This window comes from Fundulus heteroclitus, unplaced genomic scaffold (assembly GCF_011125445.2).
Source record: "Fundulus heteroclitus isolate FHET01 unplaced genomic scaffold, MU-UCD_Fhet_4.1 scaffold_597, whole genome shotgun sequence".
NCBI classification, from domain to species: domain Eukaryota; kingdom Metazoa; phylum Chordata; class Actinopteri; order Cyprinodontiformes; family Fundulidae; genus Fundulus; species Fundulus heteroclitus.
Window position 1 is genome coordinate 7,875 of NW_023397030.1, and position 21,357 is coordinate 29,231.

The 21,357-nt window shown below is 41.7% G+C and overlaps 1 protein-coding gene across 1 annotated transcript; it reads left to right on the forward strand.

Annotated features, from left to right (window-relative positions):
* Positions 1 to 1,931: 1,931 nt before the first annotated feature.
* LOC110368294 (cyclin-dependent kinase 15-like) lies at positions 1,932 to 20,241 on the forward strand (the record flags this gene model as incomplete). Its single annotated transcript, XM_036133247.1, is given in 6 exon segments — positions 1,932 to 2,052; positions 2,132 to 2,225; positions 3,826 to 3,889; positions 3,965 to 4,013; positions 18,909 to 19,051; positions 19,834 to 20,241. Coding segments are annotated over 6 exon segments (584 nt in total), but the record flags the coding sequence as incomplete, so codon positions are not given.
* Positions 20,242 to 21,357: the final 1,116 nt, after the last annotated feature.

The following is a 21,357-nucleotide window of genomic DNA, read 5'->3' on the forward strand; positions in this document are numbered from 1 at the left end:
AATCTTCTTCAAACTCTAGGGTCACTTGTGGAGTACCACAGGGTTCAGTCCTTGGACCAATTCTCTTTACTATATATATGTTTCTGATTGGCAAAATTATCAGACAGCATGGGATTAATTTCCACTGTTATGCTGATGACACTCAGCTATATTTATCCATAAATCCTGATGAATCCAATCAGTTACTTCGACTGCAGTTATGTCTTGACATCAAAAGCTGGATGACTTTAAATTTCCTGCACTTAAATTCTGACAAGACAGAAGTTGTAATCTTTGGACCAGAGTCCTCAAAAAATAAAGTTCTTAATCAATCACTTAATCTGGATGGCATTAACTTGGCCTCTGGTAATAAAGTAAAAAATCTTGGTGTTATTTTTGACCAAGACATGTCATTTAAATCCCATATTAAACAGGTTTCCAGAGTTTCCTTTTTTCACCTCCGGAATATCGCCAAAATTAGAAACATTCTGTCCAGGGGTGATGCTGAAAAACTAGTCCATGCATTTGTTACTTCAAGCCTGGACTATTGTAATTCTTTACTATCAGGAAGTCCACAAAATGCAGTTCAAAGTCTTCAGCTGATCCAAAATGCTGCAGCAAGAGTTCTGATGAAAATCAACAAGAGGGATCATATTTCTCCAAATTTAGCCTCCCTTCATTGGCTTCCTGTTAAATCAAGAATAGAATTTAAAATTCTCCTTCTAACGTATAAAGCCCTTAATAATCAAGCTCCATCATATATCAGAGCTCTGATTACCCCGTATGTTCCTAACAGAGCACTTCGCTCTCAGACTGCAGGTCTGCTGGTGGTTCCTAGAGTCTCTAAAAGTAGAATGGGAGGCAGATCCTTTAGCTATCAGGCTCCTCTCCTGTGGAACCAACTCCCAGTTTTGGTCCGTGAGGCAGACACCCCGTCTACTTTTAAGACTAATCTTAAAACTTTCCTTTTTGACAAAGCTTATAACTAGAGTGGCTCATGTTACTCTGAGCTACCTCTATAGTTATGCTGCTATAGGCTTAGGCTGCTGGAGGACATCAGGATCTAATTTTCTCACTCTATAGAGTTCTACTGTTCTTCAATTATGCATTACGTGTTGTCATTTCTGCTTTAACTTTCTGTTCTCTCTTTTTTCTTCATAGAAGGTACACCTGGTCTGACGTTCTGTTAACTGTGACATCATCCAGTGAAGACAGATCACCCGCTATTACCATCTAATGTAGAACAGATTACTGGATCAATGTGAGCTTCTGTGCTTTCTGTGTCTCTGCTCTGTCTTCTGTAACCCCCAGTGGGTGGAGGCAGATGAGCGTTCACACTGAGCCTGGTTCTGCTGGAGGTTCTCCTCCCTGTTAAAGGGGAGTTTTCCTCTCCACTGTCGCTTCATGCATGCTCAGTATGAGGGATTGCTGCAAAGCCATCAACAATGCAGACGACTGTCCACTGTGGCTCTACGCTCTTTCAGGAGGAGTGAATGCTGCTTGGAGAGACTTGATGCAACCTGCTGGGTTTCCTTAGAGAGGAAACTTTCTCACCAACCTGGAGGATCTGATGAAATCTGACTTTGGAAAGAGCCTTGAGATGAAATGTTGGGAGTTGGAGCTAGAGAAATAAAATAAAATTGAATTGAAATTGACAGAAATGTTCAGATTGTTGAATTTGAGCAGTTTTGCTTCTCTCTTGTTGTACATCCACTGCGCCTATTCGCAGTTCCGCTTTGCTCCATTCGCCTAACTTGTGCCTTCCACTTTGTTCAAAACGCGTTGTTTGCATCTCCAACTGTTAATTTGCTCCTGGTCATCCCTTTGCATAGGGATAACATGTAAATCACTTACTCCATTCACCTTGTTTGCATTCGGTGTGAATGCATCTTTAGAAAAAGAAGCACAAAGTTTTGCTGAGAGTATCTTAACTTAAGGTGTTTATGGTTCAGGTCTGGCTCGGTCCAAGTCAATTCCCACTCAGAACTTCTCCTCAGAAGTGGTCACACTGTGGTATCGGCCACCTGATGTTCTTTTGGGATCCATAGATTATTCTACGGCTCTGGACTTGTGGTAAGTGACACCATCCATCACACCAACACCCTGAATAGCTGCAGCTGTGATGATCAATAAAGCTTGATGCTTGAATTAGGGGCGCGGGCTGCATCTTTGTGGAGATGCTCCAGGGCTCCCCGGCATTTGCAGGAGGTTCTGATGAGCTGGAGCAGCTGCAGACCATCTGGACGGTCAGTTCTCTGCTCATTGGGTTCGGATCAGCTTATGCCTAGTGATCCAGCTTGCAGTGAAGAAAAATAAACAATATCAGAAGGGCTTTTGTTCCACTTTGCTCTCATTGAAGACGAGTTAAGATTCAAAGATCAAAGATTCAGAGAGTCTTTATTGTTGCCGGTCACTCCGGTTCAGAGTTCACATAATGAAGGCAAACAGACAAACATCGTTCAAGAGAGATTAAAAAAATAAAAGCATGACTCAAACGTTTGTATGAACTAGCTGTCCTTCATTAGTCACAGATAAAGATAACAAGGTAATAAGGTGCTTATTTAACAGTGATGATCGACGCTTCGTTTACAGAAATGTGATAACCAGAGATGATGGTGTGCAGCAGGCAGTAACATTAAGGTGATTGTAACATATGACGATTAGTAACAGTGAGGGGGGTGGGGGGGGTTAAAGCGATGGACTACAGTCTCCCATCAGGAGGCGATTGCCCTCACAGCTCTGGGGAAGAAGCTGTTTCTGAGTTCATTAGTTCTGGCTTTGAGGTTCTAAAGCGTTTACCTGATGGGAGAGGAGCAAACAGGGCATTGCCTGGGTGGTGGTGGTGGTGGTGGGGGGGATCAGTGGAGGTGCTTCTGGACCTTCTTTGGACTTGTTCAGCATAAACTGAGTCTACTGTGCTGTCCTCACCACCCGTGCTAGGTCCTTCCACTCCTGGACTGAGCAGCTCCCAGACCTCACAGTGATGCTGAGACATAAACGCTCTCTATTGTAGCTCTGTAGAAGTTTTTTAGCAGCTTAGTAGGAGGCCCAGACCTTTTCAGGTTCCCGAGGAAGTATAAGTTAAGTATACATTTGTAAAAATAGGTTTTTAGTAAATATGTATATCTACCATGATTATTAAATATTGATCAATGGGAGGGGGGGCAAAGATGGAGGAGCTGCTGCAACCTGATACACTTCTGGTGCTGGGGAAGAAGCTATTGCAGAACTAGGCGGTTCAGGCTGTGTCTTTCCTTTATTTATATATATATATATATATATATATATATATATATATATATATATATATATATATATATATTATTTATTTATTTATTATTATTTTTTTGTTGTATTTTTTTATTTTTGTGTGTGTGCGCGCTCAAACGCCAAACGTTTGAGCGCTGAGCGCACACACACACACACACACACACACACACACACACATACCTTACACGTGTCAAATCCCTCATATGTGTACACAGTGTACATATACATGGTAAATAAAGTTGATTCTGATTTTTATATCATATTTGCAAAAATATTTATGTTTTCCTTTGCTGTATATTTGTACTTAAATTTTTCAGTTGAAAGGAAAGTGGAACCAAAGTCAAATTCATTGCTTCTCTGCAATATTAGTGAAAAAAGCTGATTCTAAATAGGATTCTGGTAAATGAGGCCCCATGTCTGCAGCTTTAGTTCTTGGGTTTATGGAGAGCTGAAACTTAATCATGACTCTCGTACAACGACGGGGGAAATCACTTTCCAGTATCCAGTGTTTTTACAGTGGGTGCAGTCAGCTGTATTTTCTCGTGGTGATCTGATATATGTTCTGAACCCCTGCAGGTATTGGGCATCCCCTCAGAGGACAACTGGCCAGGAGTCAGTCTGTTGCCTAATTACAGACCGGGTGAGCTCACCTGTTCACACATTCATATTCTCAGGTTAGATAGCATTTTAGCTTACGTTTATGTTCTTTTCTTAGAGTGGTTTATTCACTGCAAGCCGAAGCAGTTTAAAAATGTTTGGAAAAGGTAAGCTAACATAACTCAGTAAAATCTAAGTCAAAGACTTTGTAGGTAAATAGTGTTGTGCCATAATGCACGGTTTTAAGTTATTGAATGTTTAATAAATAACTCTGTCTGTTAGGTATTGTCTGGTGAATATCAGCCCAAACAGCTGATATCAGGACAGTAGTTGAAAGGAATGATAAGCGCACTGGTGATCTTTTAACAGCAAATTCTGCACACATATGGAATAAGTGAGTGACAACTTCTCTCCAAGTTCAACAATTTATTAACAGAAATAAATACATCCAGAGGACATCACTATAGAATGTTGTTTATCTGGATCAACACTATATTTCAATCAACAAATCCTATCTACCAGGCTAGTGAAACTTAACTAAACTACTAAGAAAAATTAACATAAAATAAGCTAAGCTAAGGAACTATTTACACACAAAAGAAACAAAAAGATGAAATAAAATGGTTTATCATCAGAATGATTCAGTGAATCCTGGTTCACTGCAGATCTGAGTCAAAGAACCAAAGTTCATCTTATAGAATGTGGAATTAGGTTAAATTAGCTTAACTAATTCAGAACAACATTTGGTATATGTTTCAAGCCATTCACAATGTAAATCCTGAGTTAAACAACACATTAGTTGAGAAAATAACATTTTAAAGAATGATTTGCTCGGTAAAATCCGTCACTTTAGGACGCTTGCTTTTATTAATGCGATTATTCCTCTGGGAAGCTAGGGGTCGCTGTAGTGATCGGTCGCTAAATAGGTTAATCCTAAAGTTATTCAAAAACACAATTAAATCGACCTTATTGTTTCATATTAATGCTTAAATAACGATCATAGCACTATCGAGTGGTAGTAGAGTGAAACGAAAACAAGAATTATGTTTAAAACGAACCCTAGTTGTTGACTCGGTGGTAGTACTAATGTTATCTGGGAAGCTAAATCGGCTCTTATAAGCAACAGAAGGTGCACAAAGGAGAGAAAGGTGCATGAAGTATATACAGTGCATCTGGATATATACAGTGGATGGGAAAAAATAAATAAAAAGAGATTTAAGGTGATTTATATACAGTAAGGATTTAAGGTATTTTATGTACATTCAAGTGGTGGCAGGTAAAAAATAGTGTGGTTTCTGGTTTGTTAAATAAGTAAATAAAATAAGTGAAATAACTGAGATAGGTGAAGGCTCTTATAGTACAGGATTATTGCACAGGTTATTGCATAGGGTATCAAATAGTTTTTGCACAGTTGTTACAGTGTTATACACCAGGTTATAGTGCAGTGGCAATGTATAGTCTGGTAGCAGCAGGAATGAATGACCTGCGGTAGCGCTCCTTTTTACAGACAGGATGTCTAAGTCTGGCACTAAAGGAGCTGCTCAGCTCCTCTACAGTCTGGTGCAGGGGGTGGAAGGCAAGGCAAGGCAAGGCAAGGCAAGGCAAATTTATTTATATAGCACAATTCCGTACAGGGACAATGCAAAGTGCTTTACATGATTAAAATATAGCAAATTAAAACAGAATAAAAGCAAGTAGGAATAAAATGTAGATAGAAATTAACAAAGAAGTGGTGATTCAGTTAACTAGAACAGTTGAAGGCAATTTTAAACAAATGTGTTTTTAATCTTGATTTAAAGGAACTCAGGCTTTCAGCACTTTTACAATTTTCTGGAAGTTTGTTCCAGATAAGTGGAGCATAGGAACTAAATGCTGCTTCTCCTTGTTTAGTTCTGGTTCTAGGTATGCAGAGTAGGCTGGAGCCAGAAGACCTTAGTGGTCTGGATGGTTGATACACCAATAACAAGTCTGTGATGTATTCAGGTGCTAAGCCATTTAGGGATTTATAGACTAACAGAAGTATTTTAAAGTCTATTCTCTGATATACAGGGAGCCAGTGTAAGGACTTTAGAACTGGGGTGATGTTCTCTACTTTCTTAGTCTTAGTGAGGACGCAGGCAGCAGCGTTCTGGATCAGCTGCAGCTGTCTGATCCACTTTTTAGGCAGACCTGTGAAAACACCGTTGCAGTAATCTATTCGACTAAAAATAAACGCATGGATTAGTTTTTCTAGATCCTGCTGAGACATCAGTCCTTTAATCCTAGAAATGTTCTTCAGGTGATAGAAAGCCGACCTTGTAACTGTCTTTAGATGCTTTTGGAGGTTCAGGTCTGAGTCCATCACTACTCCCAGATTTCGGGCCTGATAAGTGGTTTTTAGCTGAAGCAGCTGGAGCTGTGTGCTAACTCTGGATCTTTCCTCTATTGGTCCAAATGTTATTACTTCAGTTTTGTTTTTATTCAACTGAAGAAAATTTTGGCACATCCACGTATTGATTTCTTCTAGGCATTTACTCAGTGCTTGAACTGGTTTATAGTCACCTGGTGACATGGTGATGTAGAGCTGTGTGTCGTCTGCATAGTTATGGTAGCTGATGTTGTTGTTTTTTATTATCTGGGCTAGAGGGAGCATGTAGATATTGAAAAGGAGGAGACCCAGGATGGACCCTTGGGGAACCCCACATGTGATTTTTGTCATCTCTGATGTAAAGTTACCTACTGATACAAAAAATTTCCTGTCCTTTAAGTAGGATTTAAACCAGTTAAGAGCTGTACCAGAGAGGCCGACCCAGTTCTCCAGGCGTTCTAACAGAATGGAGTGATCGACAGTATCAAATGCTGCACTGAGGTCCAATAGAACCAGCACAGTGGTTCTTCCACAGTCTGTATTTATATGGATGTCATTAAACACCTTGATAAGGGCGGTCTCTGTACTGTGGTGAGCACGGAAGCCAGACTGGAAAATGTCAAATCGGCTGGTCGTTGTTAAGAAGGTGTTTAATTGTTGAAACTCAGCTTTTTCTATAATCTTACTGATAAAGGAGGTTTGAGATGGGCCTGAAGTTCTGGAGTAGAAGTTTGTCTAAATTGTTCTTTTTCAGCAGCGGTTTGATAATTGCTGTTTTTAGGGACTGGGGGAAAACACCTGACAGAAGGGACGCGTTTATTATCTGAGTCAGATCAGACGCTATGACAGGCAGAACGTTCTAAAAGAACGCTGTGGGTAGAACATCAAGGCAGCAGGAGGAGGAACTTAGCTGCTAAATGATCTGCTCTAAGCTTTTGTAGTTTATTTGGCTGAATTGGGACATTTTGTCAGGATAAGTTCCAGCTAAATAAAGCTTTGGTTCTGGAGCTGGTGTGGATGTACAAACTGATCCTCTAATTTTTAGGATTTTTTCAGTAAAGAAGTTAAATTCATTGCAGGCCCTGGTGGAGTGGAGTTCTGAAGCCACGGACACAGGAGGATTTGTTAGCCTGTCGACTGTGGCAAATAAGACACGAGCATTATTAATGTTTTTCTTAATGATCTCTGAGAAGAAAGATTCTCTTGCATTTTTCATTTGTAAGTTATATCTGTAAAGTCTCTCTTTATAGATGTCGTAGTGAACCTGGAGTCTATTCTTTCTCCACCTGCGTTCAGCTTTTCCACATTCCCTTTTTTCACATCTAACTGATGGAGCATTTCTCCAAGGAGATTTTTTCTTCCAGAAAGAACTTTCACTTTAACTGGAGCAATGCAGTTAATGATGTCTGAGACTTTAGAATGAAAGTTATTTACTAGCTCATCTACTGAGTTGTCCCAAGAGCCAGCCGTGGAACACTGGACCAGCTCTATACCCTCAGCAGGATTCTTGAGGGGGCATGGGAGTTTGCCCAACCAGTCTACATGTGCTTTGTGGATCTGGAGAAGGCATTCGACCGTGTCCCCCGGGGGATCCTGTGGGGGGTACTCCGGGAGTATGGAGTACCGGACCCTTTAATAAGGGCTGTCAGGTCTCTGTACGACCGGTGTCAGAGTCTGGTCCGCATTGCCGGCAGTAAGTCGGACTCGTTTCCGGTGAGAGTTGGACTCCGCCAAGGCTGCCCTTTGTCACCGATTCTGTTCATAACTTTTATGGACAGAATTTCTAGGCCCAGCCAAGGTGTTGAGGGGATCCGTTTTGGTGGCCTTAGGATTGCGTCTCTGCTATTCGCGGATGACGTGGTCCTATTGGCTTCATCAGGGCGTGATCTACAGCTCTCACTGGAGCGGTTCACAGCCGAGTGCGAAGCGGCCGGGATGAAGATCAGTGCCTCCAAATCCGAGACCATGGTCTTGAACCGGAAAAGGGTAGAGTGCCTTCTCCGGGTTGGGGAGGATGTGCTGCCCCTAGTGGAGGAGTTCAAGTATCTTGGGGTCTTGTTCACGAATGAGGGGAAGATGGAGCGGGAGATGGACAGGCGGATTGGTGCAGCGTCTGCTGTGAAGCGGGCGCTGTACCGATCCGTTGTGGTGAAGAGAGAGCTGAGCCAAAAGGCGAAGCTCTCGATTTACCGGTCGATCTACGTTCCTACCCTCATCTATGGTCACGAGCTTTGGGTCGTGACCGAAAGAACGAGATCCCGGATACAAGCGGCTGAAATGATTTTTCTCCGTAGTGTGTCTGGGCTCTCCCTTAGAGATAGGGTGAGGAGCTCAGTCATCCGGGGAGGACTCAGAGTAGAGCCGCTGCTCCTCCACGTCCAGAGGAGCCAGTTGAGGTGGCTCGGGCATCTGGTCAGGATGCCTCCTGGACGCCTCCCTGGTGAGGTGTTCCGGGCACGTCCCACCGGGAGGAGGCCCAGGGGAAGACCCAGGACACGCTGGAGGGACTATGTCTCCCGGCTGGCCTGGGAACGCCTTGGGATTCCTCCTGAGGAGCTGGCCCAAGTGGCTGAGGAGAGGGACGTCTGGGCCTCCCTACTGAAGCTGCTACCCCCGCGACCCGACCCCGGATAAGCGGAAGAAGACGGACGGACGGACGGTCTACTGAGTTGCAGCCCAAGGTTAAAGTATCAGAGTAAGCTTGAATAAAAGTTTCTGTGGCATTGTCCTTAAAGGTGCGTTTTCTTATGATGTCCCTTTGGCTAAATGAGTCACTGGAAATGATACATTCAAAGGTAACGGAGAAGTGATCAGATAAGGCAACATCAGTTACATTGACCTGTGAAATGTTTAGACCTTTAGTGATGATTAAGTCTAAAATATGCCCCTGTTTGTGTGTTGGCTGTTTAACATTCTGAGTTAAACCAAAGTTTCTAAGTGTGTCACACAGTTCTTTTGCACTTCTGTCTTCAGGGTTGTCAACGTGAAAGTTGAAGTCTCCCACAATAATTAAAAAGTCATAATCAACACATATCACAGACAGCAGGTCACTAAAATCATTAAAACGTTTGATGTGGACTTAGGAGGCCTGTAAACATTCAGAAACATAGTTCGTACCGGGCCCTTTACCTGGAGAGCCAAATGTTCAAAAGAGTCAAATTTTCCCAAAAACACCTTTTTACACTTTAGTGAATTATTAAACAATGTTGCTACTCCTCCACCTTTCCTTTGCTGTCTGCTCTCACAAAGAAAATTGTAGTTTGGAGGTGTCGACTCCATCAGAATAACTTCTTCATTAGATTCATGTAACCATGTTTCTGTTAAAAACATCAAGATTGTTGTCAATAATGAAGTCATTAATTAAAAGGGATTTTCCAGACAGAGATCTAATGTTTAATAAACCCAGTTTATATGATTTGGTGGTTGATGGTGTCTCTGTGGCAGGTTGCATCTGACAGTTTATGACTTTTAAGTACGACTGATTATTCCTGTTTGTTTTCCTTTTGCTTTTCTTATTTCTGCCACGTACCATAACAGATATTCCATGTTCTCCGTCAGGAGGCCCAGGCTTATGCTGGAAGCGGTCTTGACTGATAAACGTACAGCCAGGGCCTGCTGCATATCACAAGGAAGTTATCCGAAGGTCTTCAGGACAGGCATGTTCTGTGATATGTAGAGGAGGAGGAGGATCTGGACCTCTGCGTCCTTTGGAAGATGCTGATTTAGTCACAGAACTGCGGTATTCAGAATTAATATGTGGAGAGGATGTCAACTGTAGACCAATCTTAAGGACTTTGTTCATGTTATGAGAGAAATCCAGGAAAAGAACCTCTGGGCTTTGTGGAGAGGAAGGCGAGGCGGGTCCAGTCTGGACCGGTGTTCGTGACGATGGCGGTTCTTGGTCCTCTCTTTGTCCTGCTGAGATCTGGGATGGATCCTTCTGTGGCTCTGACAACGCCTCATTCTGTGTCATCTTTCTGGCCATCTTTATCTTGGCTTGTTCGGGCTGCACTGGGCTTATCTTTTGTTTAGGCACTGGATGTACTTTGTTTTGGAACAAAGCTGATGACGCATGGTTCACAGAATAGAAGATGTTTGAAATCAGTCGTTTTGCACCTGACCTATTTAGAGAGAAACCATCTCTGTTGAACAGATGTCTTCTTTCCCAGAAGATGTTAAAGTTGTCTATGAAGGTTACAGTTGTTTGTTTGCATGTTTTTTCCAGCCATTTGTTTAGCATCAGAATTCTGGAAAAAATCTAGTCTCCACAGGTCACGGGCGGGAGAGGGCCGCTGAGAAGCACCTTGACATTTTTGCCATGAACTAAGTTCAACAGACGAATGTAATCCTCTTCGGAAGGTGTTGTCCATGAAGGATGTGAGCTTGGACAACACCCTCCTCTCGACCACTTCCTCCACTGAGTCCAGAGAGCAGCCCAGGACAGAGGTGGCCTTCCTCACCAGCTTATTCAGCCTCTTTCTGTCCCGCTCTGCACTGCCAGGAGCCCAGCAGACGACAGCGTAGAGGAGGGCTGAGGCCACCACAGAGTCATAGAAGGTCTTAAGCAGAGTCCTGCTCACTCCAAAGGACCTCAGCCTCCTCAGGAGGTGGAGGCGTTGTTAGTTTTATAAGCTGGCCTGCTGCTGCATATCTCTGAAGGCCCATCTTACCCCAGTTCCAGATTTGGCAGTAAATGAGGAATACGTTAATCAGAGGTAAAACATTGTAATATGCATATTTAATTTATTAGGAATTAAATATGGAGACAGAGTATTACATTACCATTTGTAATGGTACCATTTGGAGGGGGAATCTGTTTTGAACAAAGGAACTCTCTTTCTGACCCCCACCCTCTTCGGCAATAAACCTTCATGTGTTATTCTACCCAGCAACATGGGGGAGTCATACCTTACTGCCTAATATATTTTCTCAACAATTGCCTCTGTTTTGATCCTACAGATCAAACCAAAAACTAGGCTAGACTAGGTTTATGTCTTGAAACCCTTAAACAAAATGTAAATGATAAGATGCAATATTGTAACCCACTGTCCCCTCTGTTGGCGATTTGTGAAATTAAATTAAGTTCAAATTTACCCCTTAAAAGTAGGATAACCCAAGTATAAACTAATAAGCTACTAAACCTATCTGAATCTTAAGCATACTAGAACAAATAAAAGTAAGCACCTTTATCCGGTAGGTGTACGCCTATAATATCTTTGCAACTACCAAGAAACTGTAACATGAACTAAATATGACTCTAGGAGTCTTAAACTAGATTAACAAGATGTCTTTTTAGAAATTAATATAACCTGTGAAAGTACTGCACTCCGATCAAACCACAGAATAAAGACCAAGTTATCATGCAATGCATAACCAAGATCCTAACAATACTAATATTTAACATCTTAGGAATATGGAACTTATAAGACAAATGCAGTGATCACAAAATTCTCTCTTTTTTTTATACAATGCATTCAATTGTTGTCATGATGTCTTGTGTCTCAGAGAGGTCTTCGTCTTGCCCAGAAAGATAATGGTTTATAGAATCATTGTCCCAACCGCGGTCTCCACACATCTGTATGTTAATCATTTTATAAAAATAAAAAAAAAACGATAAACAAACCCGACCCCGGATAAGCGGAAGAAGACGGACGGACGGACTGACGGACGGATAAACAAAAACAAAATAAAAATCCCGCAGTCTCATCTGTGAGTGGCTCTGCGCTTCAAGCTGCCCCGTTGCCGGAGGGCATGTGTGGGTGGCAGTTGAAAGTAGGGGTGGATATTGCCAAAGAAGTCTCGATTCGAATCACGATTCACATGCCACTATGAGATTCTATCACAATGCATCACGATACTTGAATTATTGCGATGCATTGCAATGCATTGTGATATTTTCACTGAACACTGTTAGAAAAAAATACAGCCATTACCAGTGGCTAACTGGCGGTGTATGATCTGGATAGTGTCTTCAATTGATACATAATTATTCATACATAGCTGTATATATTGAAACGACTTTTGGAGGTATTGCCATGAAAATAAATATTACTGTTACTGGTCACAAACATTACTATTACTGGAGTGGTCACAGTGACAAAAAGTGCTTATGATTTATAAAACTTAAAATAACAAAATAAGGATAATCAGTGCCGTTTACATGGCCTCAGTGGTCCTTTAAACCAATGAAATGAAAACATTCAAATGTTTGCGCGTGTAGAAATTTGGGCTAGCTTGCAATCAAATGTTGTTTGTTAAATCAGTGCTTGCGGCGCTCGCGGCTCTTGTTTTTCTGGATGGCACCTCTGCATGTGTGCCTTTAGGTTTGTTGTGTTCCCACAGTATTTCATTATGATGTAACAGTGTTTGCAAATTGCGTGCATCATATCAATTTTGTTTTTACCTTCTTTGTTTTTAAAGCCAAAATGTGTCCAAACATCTGACTTGAAATTTGATGGAGTCGGGCGAATTTTCTGTCTCCTCCGTGTTTTGTTTATGAATGACTCGTCGCAGTATCCCACGGCCGGAAATGCATGTGACACAAGGCAGCGGGCGTCAACACATCTGCAGCGACATCTACTGGACTGGAAGTTGTATTCCACTTGTTTTTGGCTGATGTTCGCCAACCATTTATCCATTTTATTCATTAGTTTTTTAAATTAATAATCAATTCTTAGCGTCAAGAATCGATGCATTGGATTGCGAATATTAGAATTGCGATGCATCATCATGACGATTATTTTGCACACCCCTGGTTGAAAGCCCTTCCAGTCAGAGAGCCTGACCCGGAAGCTGCTCCGGTGATGTTTTCTTCTCTCTGTGGCTGGCACGCACCGCTCCACAGTCTGAAGGGCCTCCTGAACCTTGGCCCCAGCATCTGTCTTTCGATGACCTTAGCGTGCACTCCTCATTCGAGGTCAGGGGTGGTGGACCCTCCTTCACATTCCCGGACTCTCTTAGTTTTATGTCTCCAATACAATCTGAAACTTACATGACAAGCTTTAGATATAAATTTTCGTGTGCTACCTGTAAATTCCGGAGGCTGACGTTGCACCCTGAAAAACTCCGTCCAGTCATATGGAATGTATCCTGTAATGAAATTAACTCAACACTCCAACAAGAAACAAACATCAAAGCTTGTTACCCCACGTCAATTTAGTCTGTGCACAGATTGTTGGCCAATTGTTTTTACGAATCCCCATTAATCCTTACCACCTTCCACTGTTCCATCTTCATCCTATCGGGAAACCTATTTTAGAAATGTATTATTTAATGAGACATTTTATCACAATTTCTCTGTCCTCTCCCTCTCACGGGCCTCTGGTCGTCGTGCAAAAGAACCCACACACGCACACACAAATACTTTAGACCTCTAATGGGGACCTCCATGTCTGTGGAATCAAAAAGTAGTTAATTCAGTTTTGAAATCAAAGTACATTTTCCTGTAAGAATTTCAGCATCTTCTTTGGATTCAAAAATGACCATACATTGCACCACTTCACACAAAACTTCTCAGTCACCACTTTATTAAACTCTGTAACCTCTACCCAACCTCAGATGTCCTACTCGCCCCGCTCTAAAATGTGACCCAGGAGGACAAAAATCAGAGGTATGTCAATGATTTTCGTTCTAAGACATCAGAGAAAAGACATGCCACAGGGCCAAGGACCCTGATATTATGCAATGGATCTGTAAGGGGGATTAAACATTTCTGTAACAAGAAAAACACGGAGGTGTTGATTTATAACGACGGGAGCTGTAGCCTTGTGTCTGATGTTTTAGACATCCTTCCAAGGGTCTTGAAAAAACGCCCGACCCTGGAAAAACTCATAATACAAGCTGTAGCCCTGGGTGACACCTTCCAGAGAAAATCAGAAGTATTGAAAGAGGACTACATTCGTCTGTTGAACTTAGTTGATGGCAAAAATCTCAAGGTGTTTCTCAGTGGCCCTCATGTGCGTGTTACTTGTGGAGACGAGATTTTTTCCAGAATTCTGATGCTAAACAAATGGCTGAAAAAAACATGCAAACAAACAACTGTAACCTTCATAGACAACTTTAACATATTTTGGGAGACATCTGTTCAGCGACAATGTAACGTTTAAGACTGACAGCTTGCGTGCAAAGAGGGACCTTTGTCCCTTCCGTTCGACGGAACCTCCTCATGTATTTTATTACCTCCTTGGTCTGACCGTCGTGCTTTTGAAAAACCCTGTTTTTGGAAGCTAAGAAACAACACAAATTGTGTCCCTGGGACCCCTTTAATTCTCTTTCTTCTATAATAGTTTACCATTTAGGGTCTTACTGTTCTTAGCCTCCACCTTTAAAAATGGTAATGTATCTCGGCAGTTCTCTATCCTACGCTACTGTGGGAAGTTTCCTGAGAAAGCGCCCCATCTCAGTCTTAAAAATCACCAGGACCCGTCAGTCTGGAGTTGGAGTGGCCAAATTCCGAGACTATCTTTATTCTTTGTGTTTTATCTTTTTTATTTAGTTTTATTTTATTTTCCGACAGTCTCACCTCTAAGTTTCTCAACTGTAATTTAAAGGAGTAATCTTCAACTTCAAATGTATCTGCAGCAGTTTTTCTCCGTAATTCCTAACATAATCCATCCACTGTGTGTCTCACCTTTCAATGTCTGACAGTTGAAAGTTCTCTACAACTTACTGTCAAGGTTTCAACTTCAATTCAGTTAAACTTTATTTATATCGCCAATTCATGAAACATGTCATCTCGAGGCTCTTTACAAAGTCAAAATCAATCATATTATACAGATTGGTCAAAAATGTCCTATATAAGGGAACCAGTTGATTGCTTCGAAGTCCCGACAAGCAGCATTCACTCCTGGAGAAGCGAAGAGCTACAGGGAGAGTCGTCTGCATTGTCCATGGCTTTGCAGCAATCCCTCATTTACCTTATGTCATTTAACACACAGTCTCAACAATGAATTTTACTAAAACCTTTCGGAAACTCCTTGCCAAACCAGCTCTAAAATACTTTATATGTGTTCTTAATACCTAAACAGTAAACCCCTAAGTTTGTAAAAGTTGTACCACTATGTAGATTTCCAGAATTTTATTGAATTTTAATCAGAAGCATATCTGCAGATCTTTTGTCTTATTTTGAAAAGCTCAGCTTTGTGTTTTAATGCCCTAGAGCACACCAAGTCATAATTGGTTGTTATTCAGGAAGTGGGCGTAGCATAGGGAGGAGACAGGGAGCAGTTCTGTGAACCAGTTTTATCTTGATGTGCAGCAAACCAAAGGCCTTCTAATTGAATACTCTTTTCACCTAAAGCGAAGAGCAATTCTAACCCCTTAAATTGCCTATTTTAATAATTTCTGTTGGTTTTAACAGACAGTTTATCTACTCAACCCTGTTTGTACTCTATATCACCGTTTGAATGGTTTTGAAACAAACCTTGCACTGGTTTAAATCATATCTCTCTGGCTGTACTCAGTTTGTACAACTCAAAAATTGCCCCCCTTTCCTCTAGTGTTCCCCAAGGCTCTTTCCTCTGGTGTTCCCCAAGGCTCTGTCCTTGGACCCCTTTTGTTCATTATTTACCTTCTCCCTCTTGGCCATATCTTTCGTAAACATAACATCCAGTTCCATTGCTATGGAGATTGACACCCAGCTCTATTTATCAACCAAACCCACTATGTCCCTCCCTCCCTCCTCCCTATCAAATTGCCTTCAGGAAATCAGATCCTGGTTTTCGTTAAACTTTCTCAAGCTTAATAGTGACAAAACTGAACTCCTTATTGGTATCAAATCCATCCTCTCCAACATAAATCAATTCTCCATCTCCATCGATAATTCATCTGTGTCTCCCTCCCCTCAAGTTAAGAGTCTGGCTGTCATCCTAGATAGCATTCTGTCATTTCAGTCCCACATTAATAATATCACTCTGTCAGCAAACTTTCATTTACGTAACATCTCTCGCTTACGTCTAACTCTCTCTGCTAACAGTGCTGAAATTCTGGTTCACACCCTGGTCACCTCCCACTTAGATTATTGCAATTCTCTCCTCTATGGGCTACCTGACAAATCCATTAATAAATTGCAACTACTCCAAATTTCTGCTGCCCATATCATTACCAGAATCCCCTTTATCAGTCACATAACACCTGTCCTGCAGCAACTTCATTGGCTTCCCTTTAAATATCGCATCATTTATAAAATTCTTCTCCTTGCATTTAATACTAACAATAATCTTGCCCCCAAGTCTCTCACTGAGCTCCTTCATATCAAGACCCCCCCCCCCATGCTTTCTCAGGTCCTCTTCTTCCATTCAGCTCATCCTTCCACATGCTCGTCTGGTGACCATGGGCTTTAGAGCTTTCAGTCATTCATGTCTTTGGAACTCTGCCCCACTACATTCAACACTCCACATCCATAACTACTTTTAAAACTCACTTAAAAACGTATCGGATTTTTTAATTTAATGTGATTGTAAGGATCCCATCCTTTCTCCTGTTTTTTTTAATATTTGCTTTTTATTGATTTAATGTTTTTTGGATTGAGTGTTTTAGTGTTGATTTTGTAAGGTGACCTTGAGTGTTAAGAAAGGCGGCTATAAATAAAATGCATTATTATTATTATCCATCCGTCCATCATCTTCCACTTATCCAGGGTCGGGTCGCTGGGTTGCAGCTTCAGTAAGAAGCCCGAGTCACCTCAACTGGCTCCTCTGGACGTGGAGGAGCAGCGGCTCTACTCTGAGTCCTCCCCGGATGACTGAGCTCCTCACCCTATCTCTAAGGGAGAGCCCAGACACACTACGGAGAAAACTCATTTCAGCCGCTTGGATCAGGCTGAAATGAGCCGGATACAAGCTATAATGTATAATATTATTATTATTATTATTATTATTAATATCGTCCTGTGAGCAGTATCCCACTATTTCTCTTCAAAAACATCGCCCCCTGTTCATTTAACTGCTCCATACAGCTTTAGATGAAAATAATATGAGACGTTAAACCTGTTTCATTGATCTAACATTTGTTTTATTGATAATACACACAATCACACTTTTAACCTTATGCCATTCAGTCCTTTATTAAGTATCCTGTTCTCAGTTGTCCTGTGTTTAGTCTAGCCTTAAAAAATTTAAGCAGACATTACCAAGACTGATTTTCTTACATTTTCATTGATCCATTATTATTCTTATTGCCTTTCCAGTTCTTCCAAATTTAGGCCACAGTGTTTGTGAAATTTCATCACACAGGTATCCGTAAATCCCTATTTTATGTTTGCACAACATCTTGTCCCAGCAGATTAATCATGTGAATAAATTAAGTTTTGTCCAATGCTAGAATTTGCATCTTCATATCATTATCAATCACTGTCTATCGTGAATATTGAAGAAATTGCATATTTGTCTAGACCTCTGTAAATGGATCCTAGTGTTTTAAACTTGGAGCTGGCCAGGACAGATAAAGTCTTCTTTGATGCTCCTTCTTTTTAACCTGACCCTAACCATATATGTATTTCGCTCCGCCTAGCTCCACTCACATCCGTCTGGGACGTCTCCATAGGAATGGTCTTTTTTGAAGGCTGGGCCTTATCAAAAATCCTTGCATATGATTGGATAAGCCACTTGTCTGTCATCTTTATCGACGTGCTATTTCAACCACTCACACCGAAGCCAACCCGTGACGCTGTGAGAGCGACACAGGAATAAATAATTTTTTTTATGTGTTTGAGGCTCTAGTAGCACGATTTTATTGACAGTGAGCTGACAGGAAGAGGGGGAAGACAGGCGGCAAAGCGCCGCGGGTCGGAGTCGATCCCGGGTCGACCGCGTCAAGAACTAAAGGCCTCCTAATATGGTTTGCGCTAACCGCTAACCGCTCCGGAAAACAAACCTTGCCAAATCTGGCCGGGAGAAGGGCGAAAACATGGTTTCCACCAACAAAAGCCTTCAGAGGCGTTCTCTGATGTTCTTTTAATGAAACAATATTAGGTAGATTGGACAACACTGAAGAAATAGCAGCATCAATGTTAACGCTTGCTTCCTCGACGAGCCGCCATTGCTATCAAAACAGTCTCACATCATGGTCGCTTCTCCACTACGTCACATCTATGAAACTCCAGCCCTGCGTCCTGATTGGAGGTTATGCTTATCTATCTATCTATCTATCTATCTATCTATCTATCTATCTATCTATCTATCTATCTATCTATCTATCTATCTATCTATCCATCCATCCATCCATCCATCCATCCATCCATCCATCCATCCATCCATCCATCCATCCATCCATCCATCCATCCATCCATCCATCCATCCATCCATCCATCCATCCACTGATAATTTATCAGTTTATCTAATGAGCGCATGCTAGCTTGTTTGAGCTTTCACAGTTGCCGTAGTTTCTCTGAGTACAGCTCTGTGGTTAAGAGCCAGCAACAAACACTCGCAGTATTTGCAGCTTGGGCGGTACGGAGACGCAGGGGGAACCAGTCATATGCTAGCTGCTGCCTATATAAAGTCTATGGGGGCAGCTGTATGTGACGGGGGAACGTGGCTTGATGTAACACCGGCATTATTCAGTTTTCTTTTCAGACCTCAGTATCGTGGTCAAGATGACATCTTTATATCTATGAGGCTTGGCTAACTCTGATACTATAAAGGCTCTCGGGAGCTGCTAACATGCTATATGCCGGTATGTGGTAGGTCTCTAATCAGTCTCTCTTTGTCTTGATCAGGTTGGAGCAGCTCTCCTATAAAACTGAGGACCTGGTCCAGAAAATACTGAGGCTGGTTCCAACAGAGCGGATTTCGGCTCAGGAAGCTATGCAGCATCCATATTTCAACACGCTTCCTGCTCCAATCATGCACCTCAGAGACAGTAAGACAACCACTGGCAAACAGCTTCCCTTACATTCAACATTTAATCCTGAAACACAGTCAGGGTGAAAAACTGAGCCACAACTCATGGATTTAATTTTCATATTGATTAAATTCTGCCACATTAAGCACTTAATAGGTTGTTTTTAACAGTTTCAGTAAAGCCCCAGTGCATACCAAATGTCCTCTGAAGAAGGGGCAACACGTCCTACCTGTTAGCTGTTTTACTTACCTTTTCAGAATCAGAATCAGATATACTTTAATAATCCCAGAGGGAAATGACTGTTTCAGAAAACCGCCATAACAAACATCACAAACATTTCAGGGGGAGACGATTTACTGAGGCCATGCTGCCAAGGACACCGCCTACACGGTGCCCACAGGGTGCTGCCCTTAACTCTGTGGAAAGATAGGAGCCACACTAGTAAGGGAGAGGGAAAAACACCTATATCACACTTTGTCCTATTTAAAGGATACAGTTTGAGATACCAAAAACGTCAGCATAAACCCTAGCAAGGGACTCAGAGATTAGCTGAACAGCTTTTTCTCAGCGTCCCCACCCATAGTTTAAGCTCTTTTAGCTTAAGCTGTTCCTGCTCACAGAGATTTCAAAGGACATATCCAAGTTTTAGGCTATAAGAATCTTTTCCCTAACAGGACAGCTACACACTCTAAGAACTTTCATTCTTTTTGCTTGTAACTTCAACAGCACATTCTGACTTAAACCCAGAAGAAAACCCTCTTGAAACGACATAAATTTTAAAATTATTTGCCATTTTTCAGCTGTGTCCATCTTCAAAGTTCCTGGAGTTCGCCTAGAGACAGAGTTTAGAGACATCTTCAACCCTGGACGGAGACAGAAATCTTCAATTCTTCCTGCCGCCAGTCGTTGGTGACAAAACGGTCCAATCAGATCAACCAGACCGAGAAGGGCCGAACTAACCCTCCACATGGACGGATTCTTCCCAAAGCCATGGATGGATTTCTGGGTGGATGTAGGGATTGACTGAAACTTTTTTGATCCGCAACAGTGGAAATTAATTTGTCCCATCATAACACACATACCCATGAAAAGATATAAGCATGGATGTATGCACAAATTAAATGTTACTAAATATAAATTGACCATAATTCTGTTTCAAAGTGATAACATCCTCCTGTTTTTATTTTTCATTTAAATTTTTAAGAACTATAGATTTTTGCATTTGTCACAGACATATACAAAAATAAGATAAGAAATTCCTTTATTGACCCACAATGAGGAAATTTTGGCTTGATAGTGGCAAAAACACAGTTACACAGAATTTATAGTACTTCCAAAAAAGTAAAAAGATTTGCATATTTGCATGTTATCTATGCCATTACAAGGCCTTTGTGGGGCAGTAGTATAAAGCTTGCAACTCCACATTACTCCAGACTTTTTTAATTGAGAAAGTTTCCGGGATAGGAAGCGAAACATCTTCAAACTTCGGGAAAAAGTCCAGTTGTTTTGTTTTTTACTTTTTTGGAATGACCATGACCTGGATGACTGAGAATCTTCACCAGAAAATTTATAGTAATTAAAAACACAAACTAATTTAAAGCATTGAAGGATGGGCTTTTTCACCAAAACAAAAAGTAAAACGTAAACAACAGAGTAAATATTGCACAATTACTGTTAATATAGCATACTCGGGTAAAAAAGATAAAATATTCAAGTGAAACAGTGGAAAAAATCCAGCCTATTGTTGTGCCATGATGTTAAAGTCATGATGAAACAATTGATGTCAGATTGAATTCTGAACATGTAACCGGAGGACGAATCAAAATGGATTGTGAGCAAGCAATTCCCCACAGGTGCAAAGGACCTCGCCTCTCAGCAGGGATTCCCTGTTGCCATAAAACTTTGCTCCCACAGGACAACACTTTCAGTCTTCACATCTTCTGCCTGGGACATCTCAAGGAGAGAGAGTCCCCCTGCACAAGCCACCGTGCGGGCCTCACCAGGCTCGAATTCTCACAAGGTGTACAGAACAGGCCTCCAGTGAAACTCATCTCCCCCTGCTTCAATGGAGTGACAAAAGGGGGGGGGGGGGGGATTATCGTCCTCTGTGCAGCAGAGGACCCGACTGAGTTTGGAGATTCACCGACCAGAATCAGAAGCTAAGTTGCAGTCTAACTTCTGTGCAACCAGCCGCTGAAGTAAAGAATGCCGAAACAGCCTTGTTTATTTTTGTCAGCTGTTGCAGGAAAGCGGACTGGAGACGACGCGGATCGGTCGCCTTCCCTCACCAGACAAGCTGAGAGCTCTGCATGCAGGACGTCGGG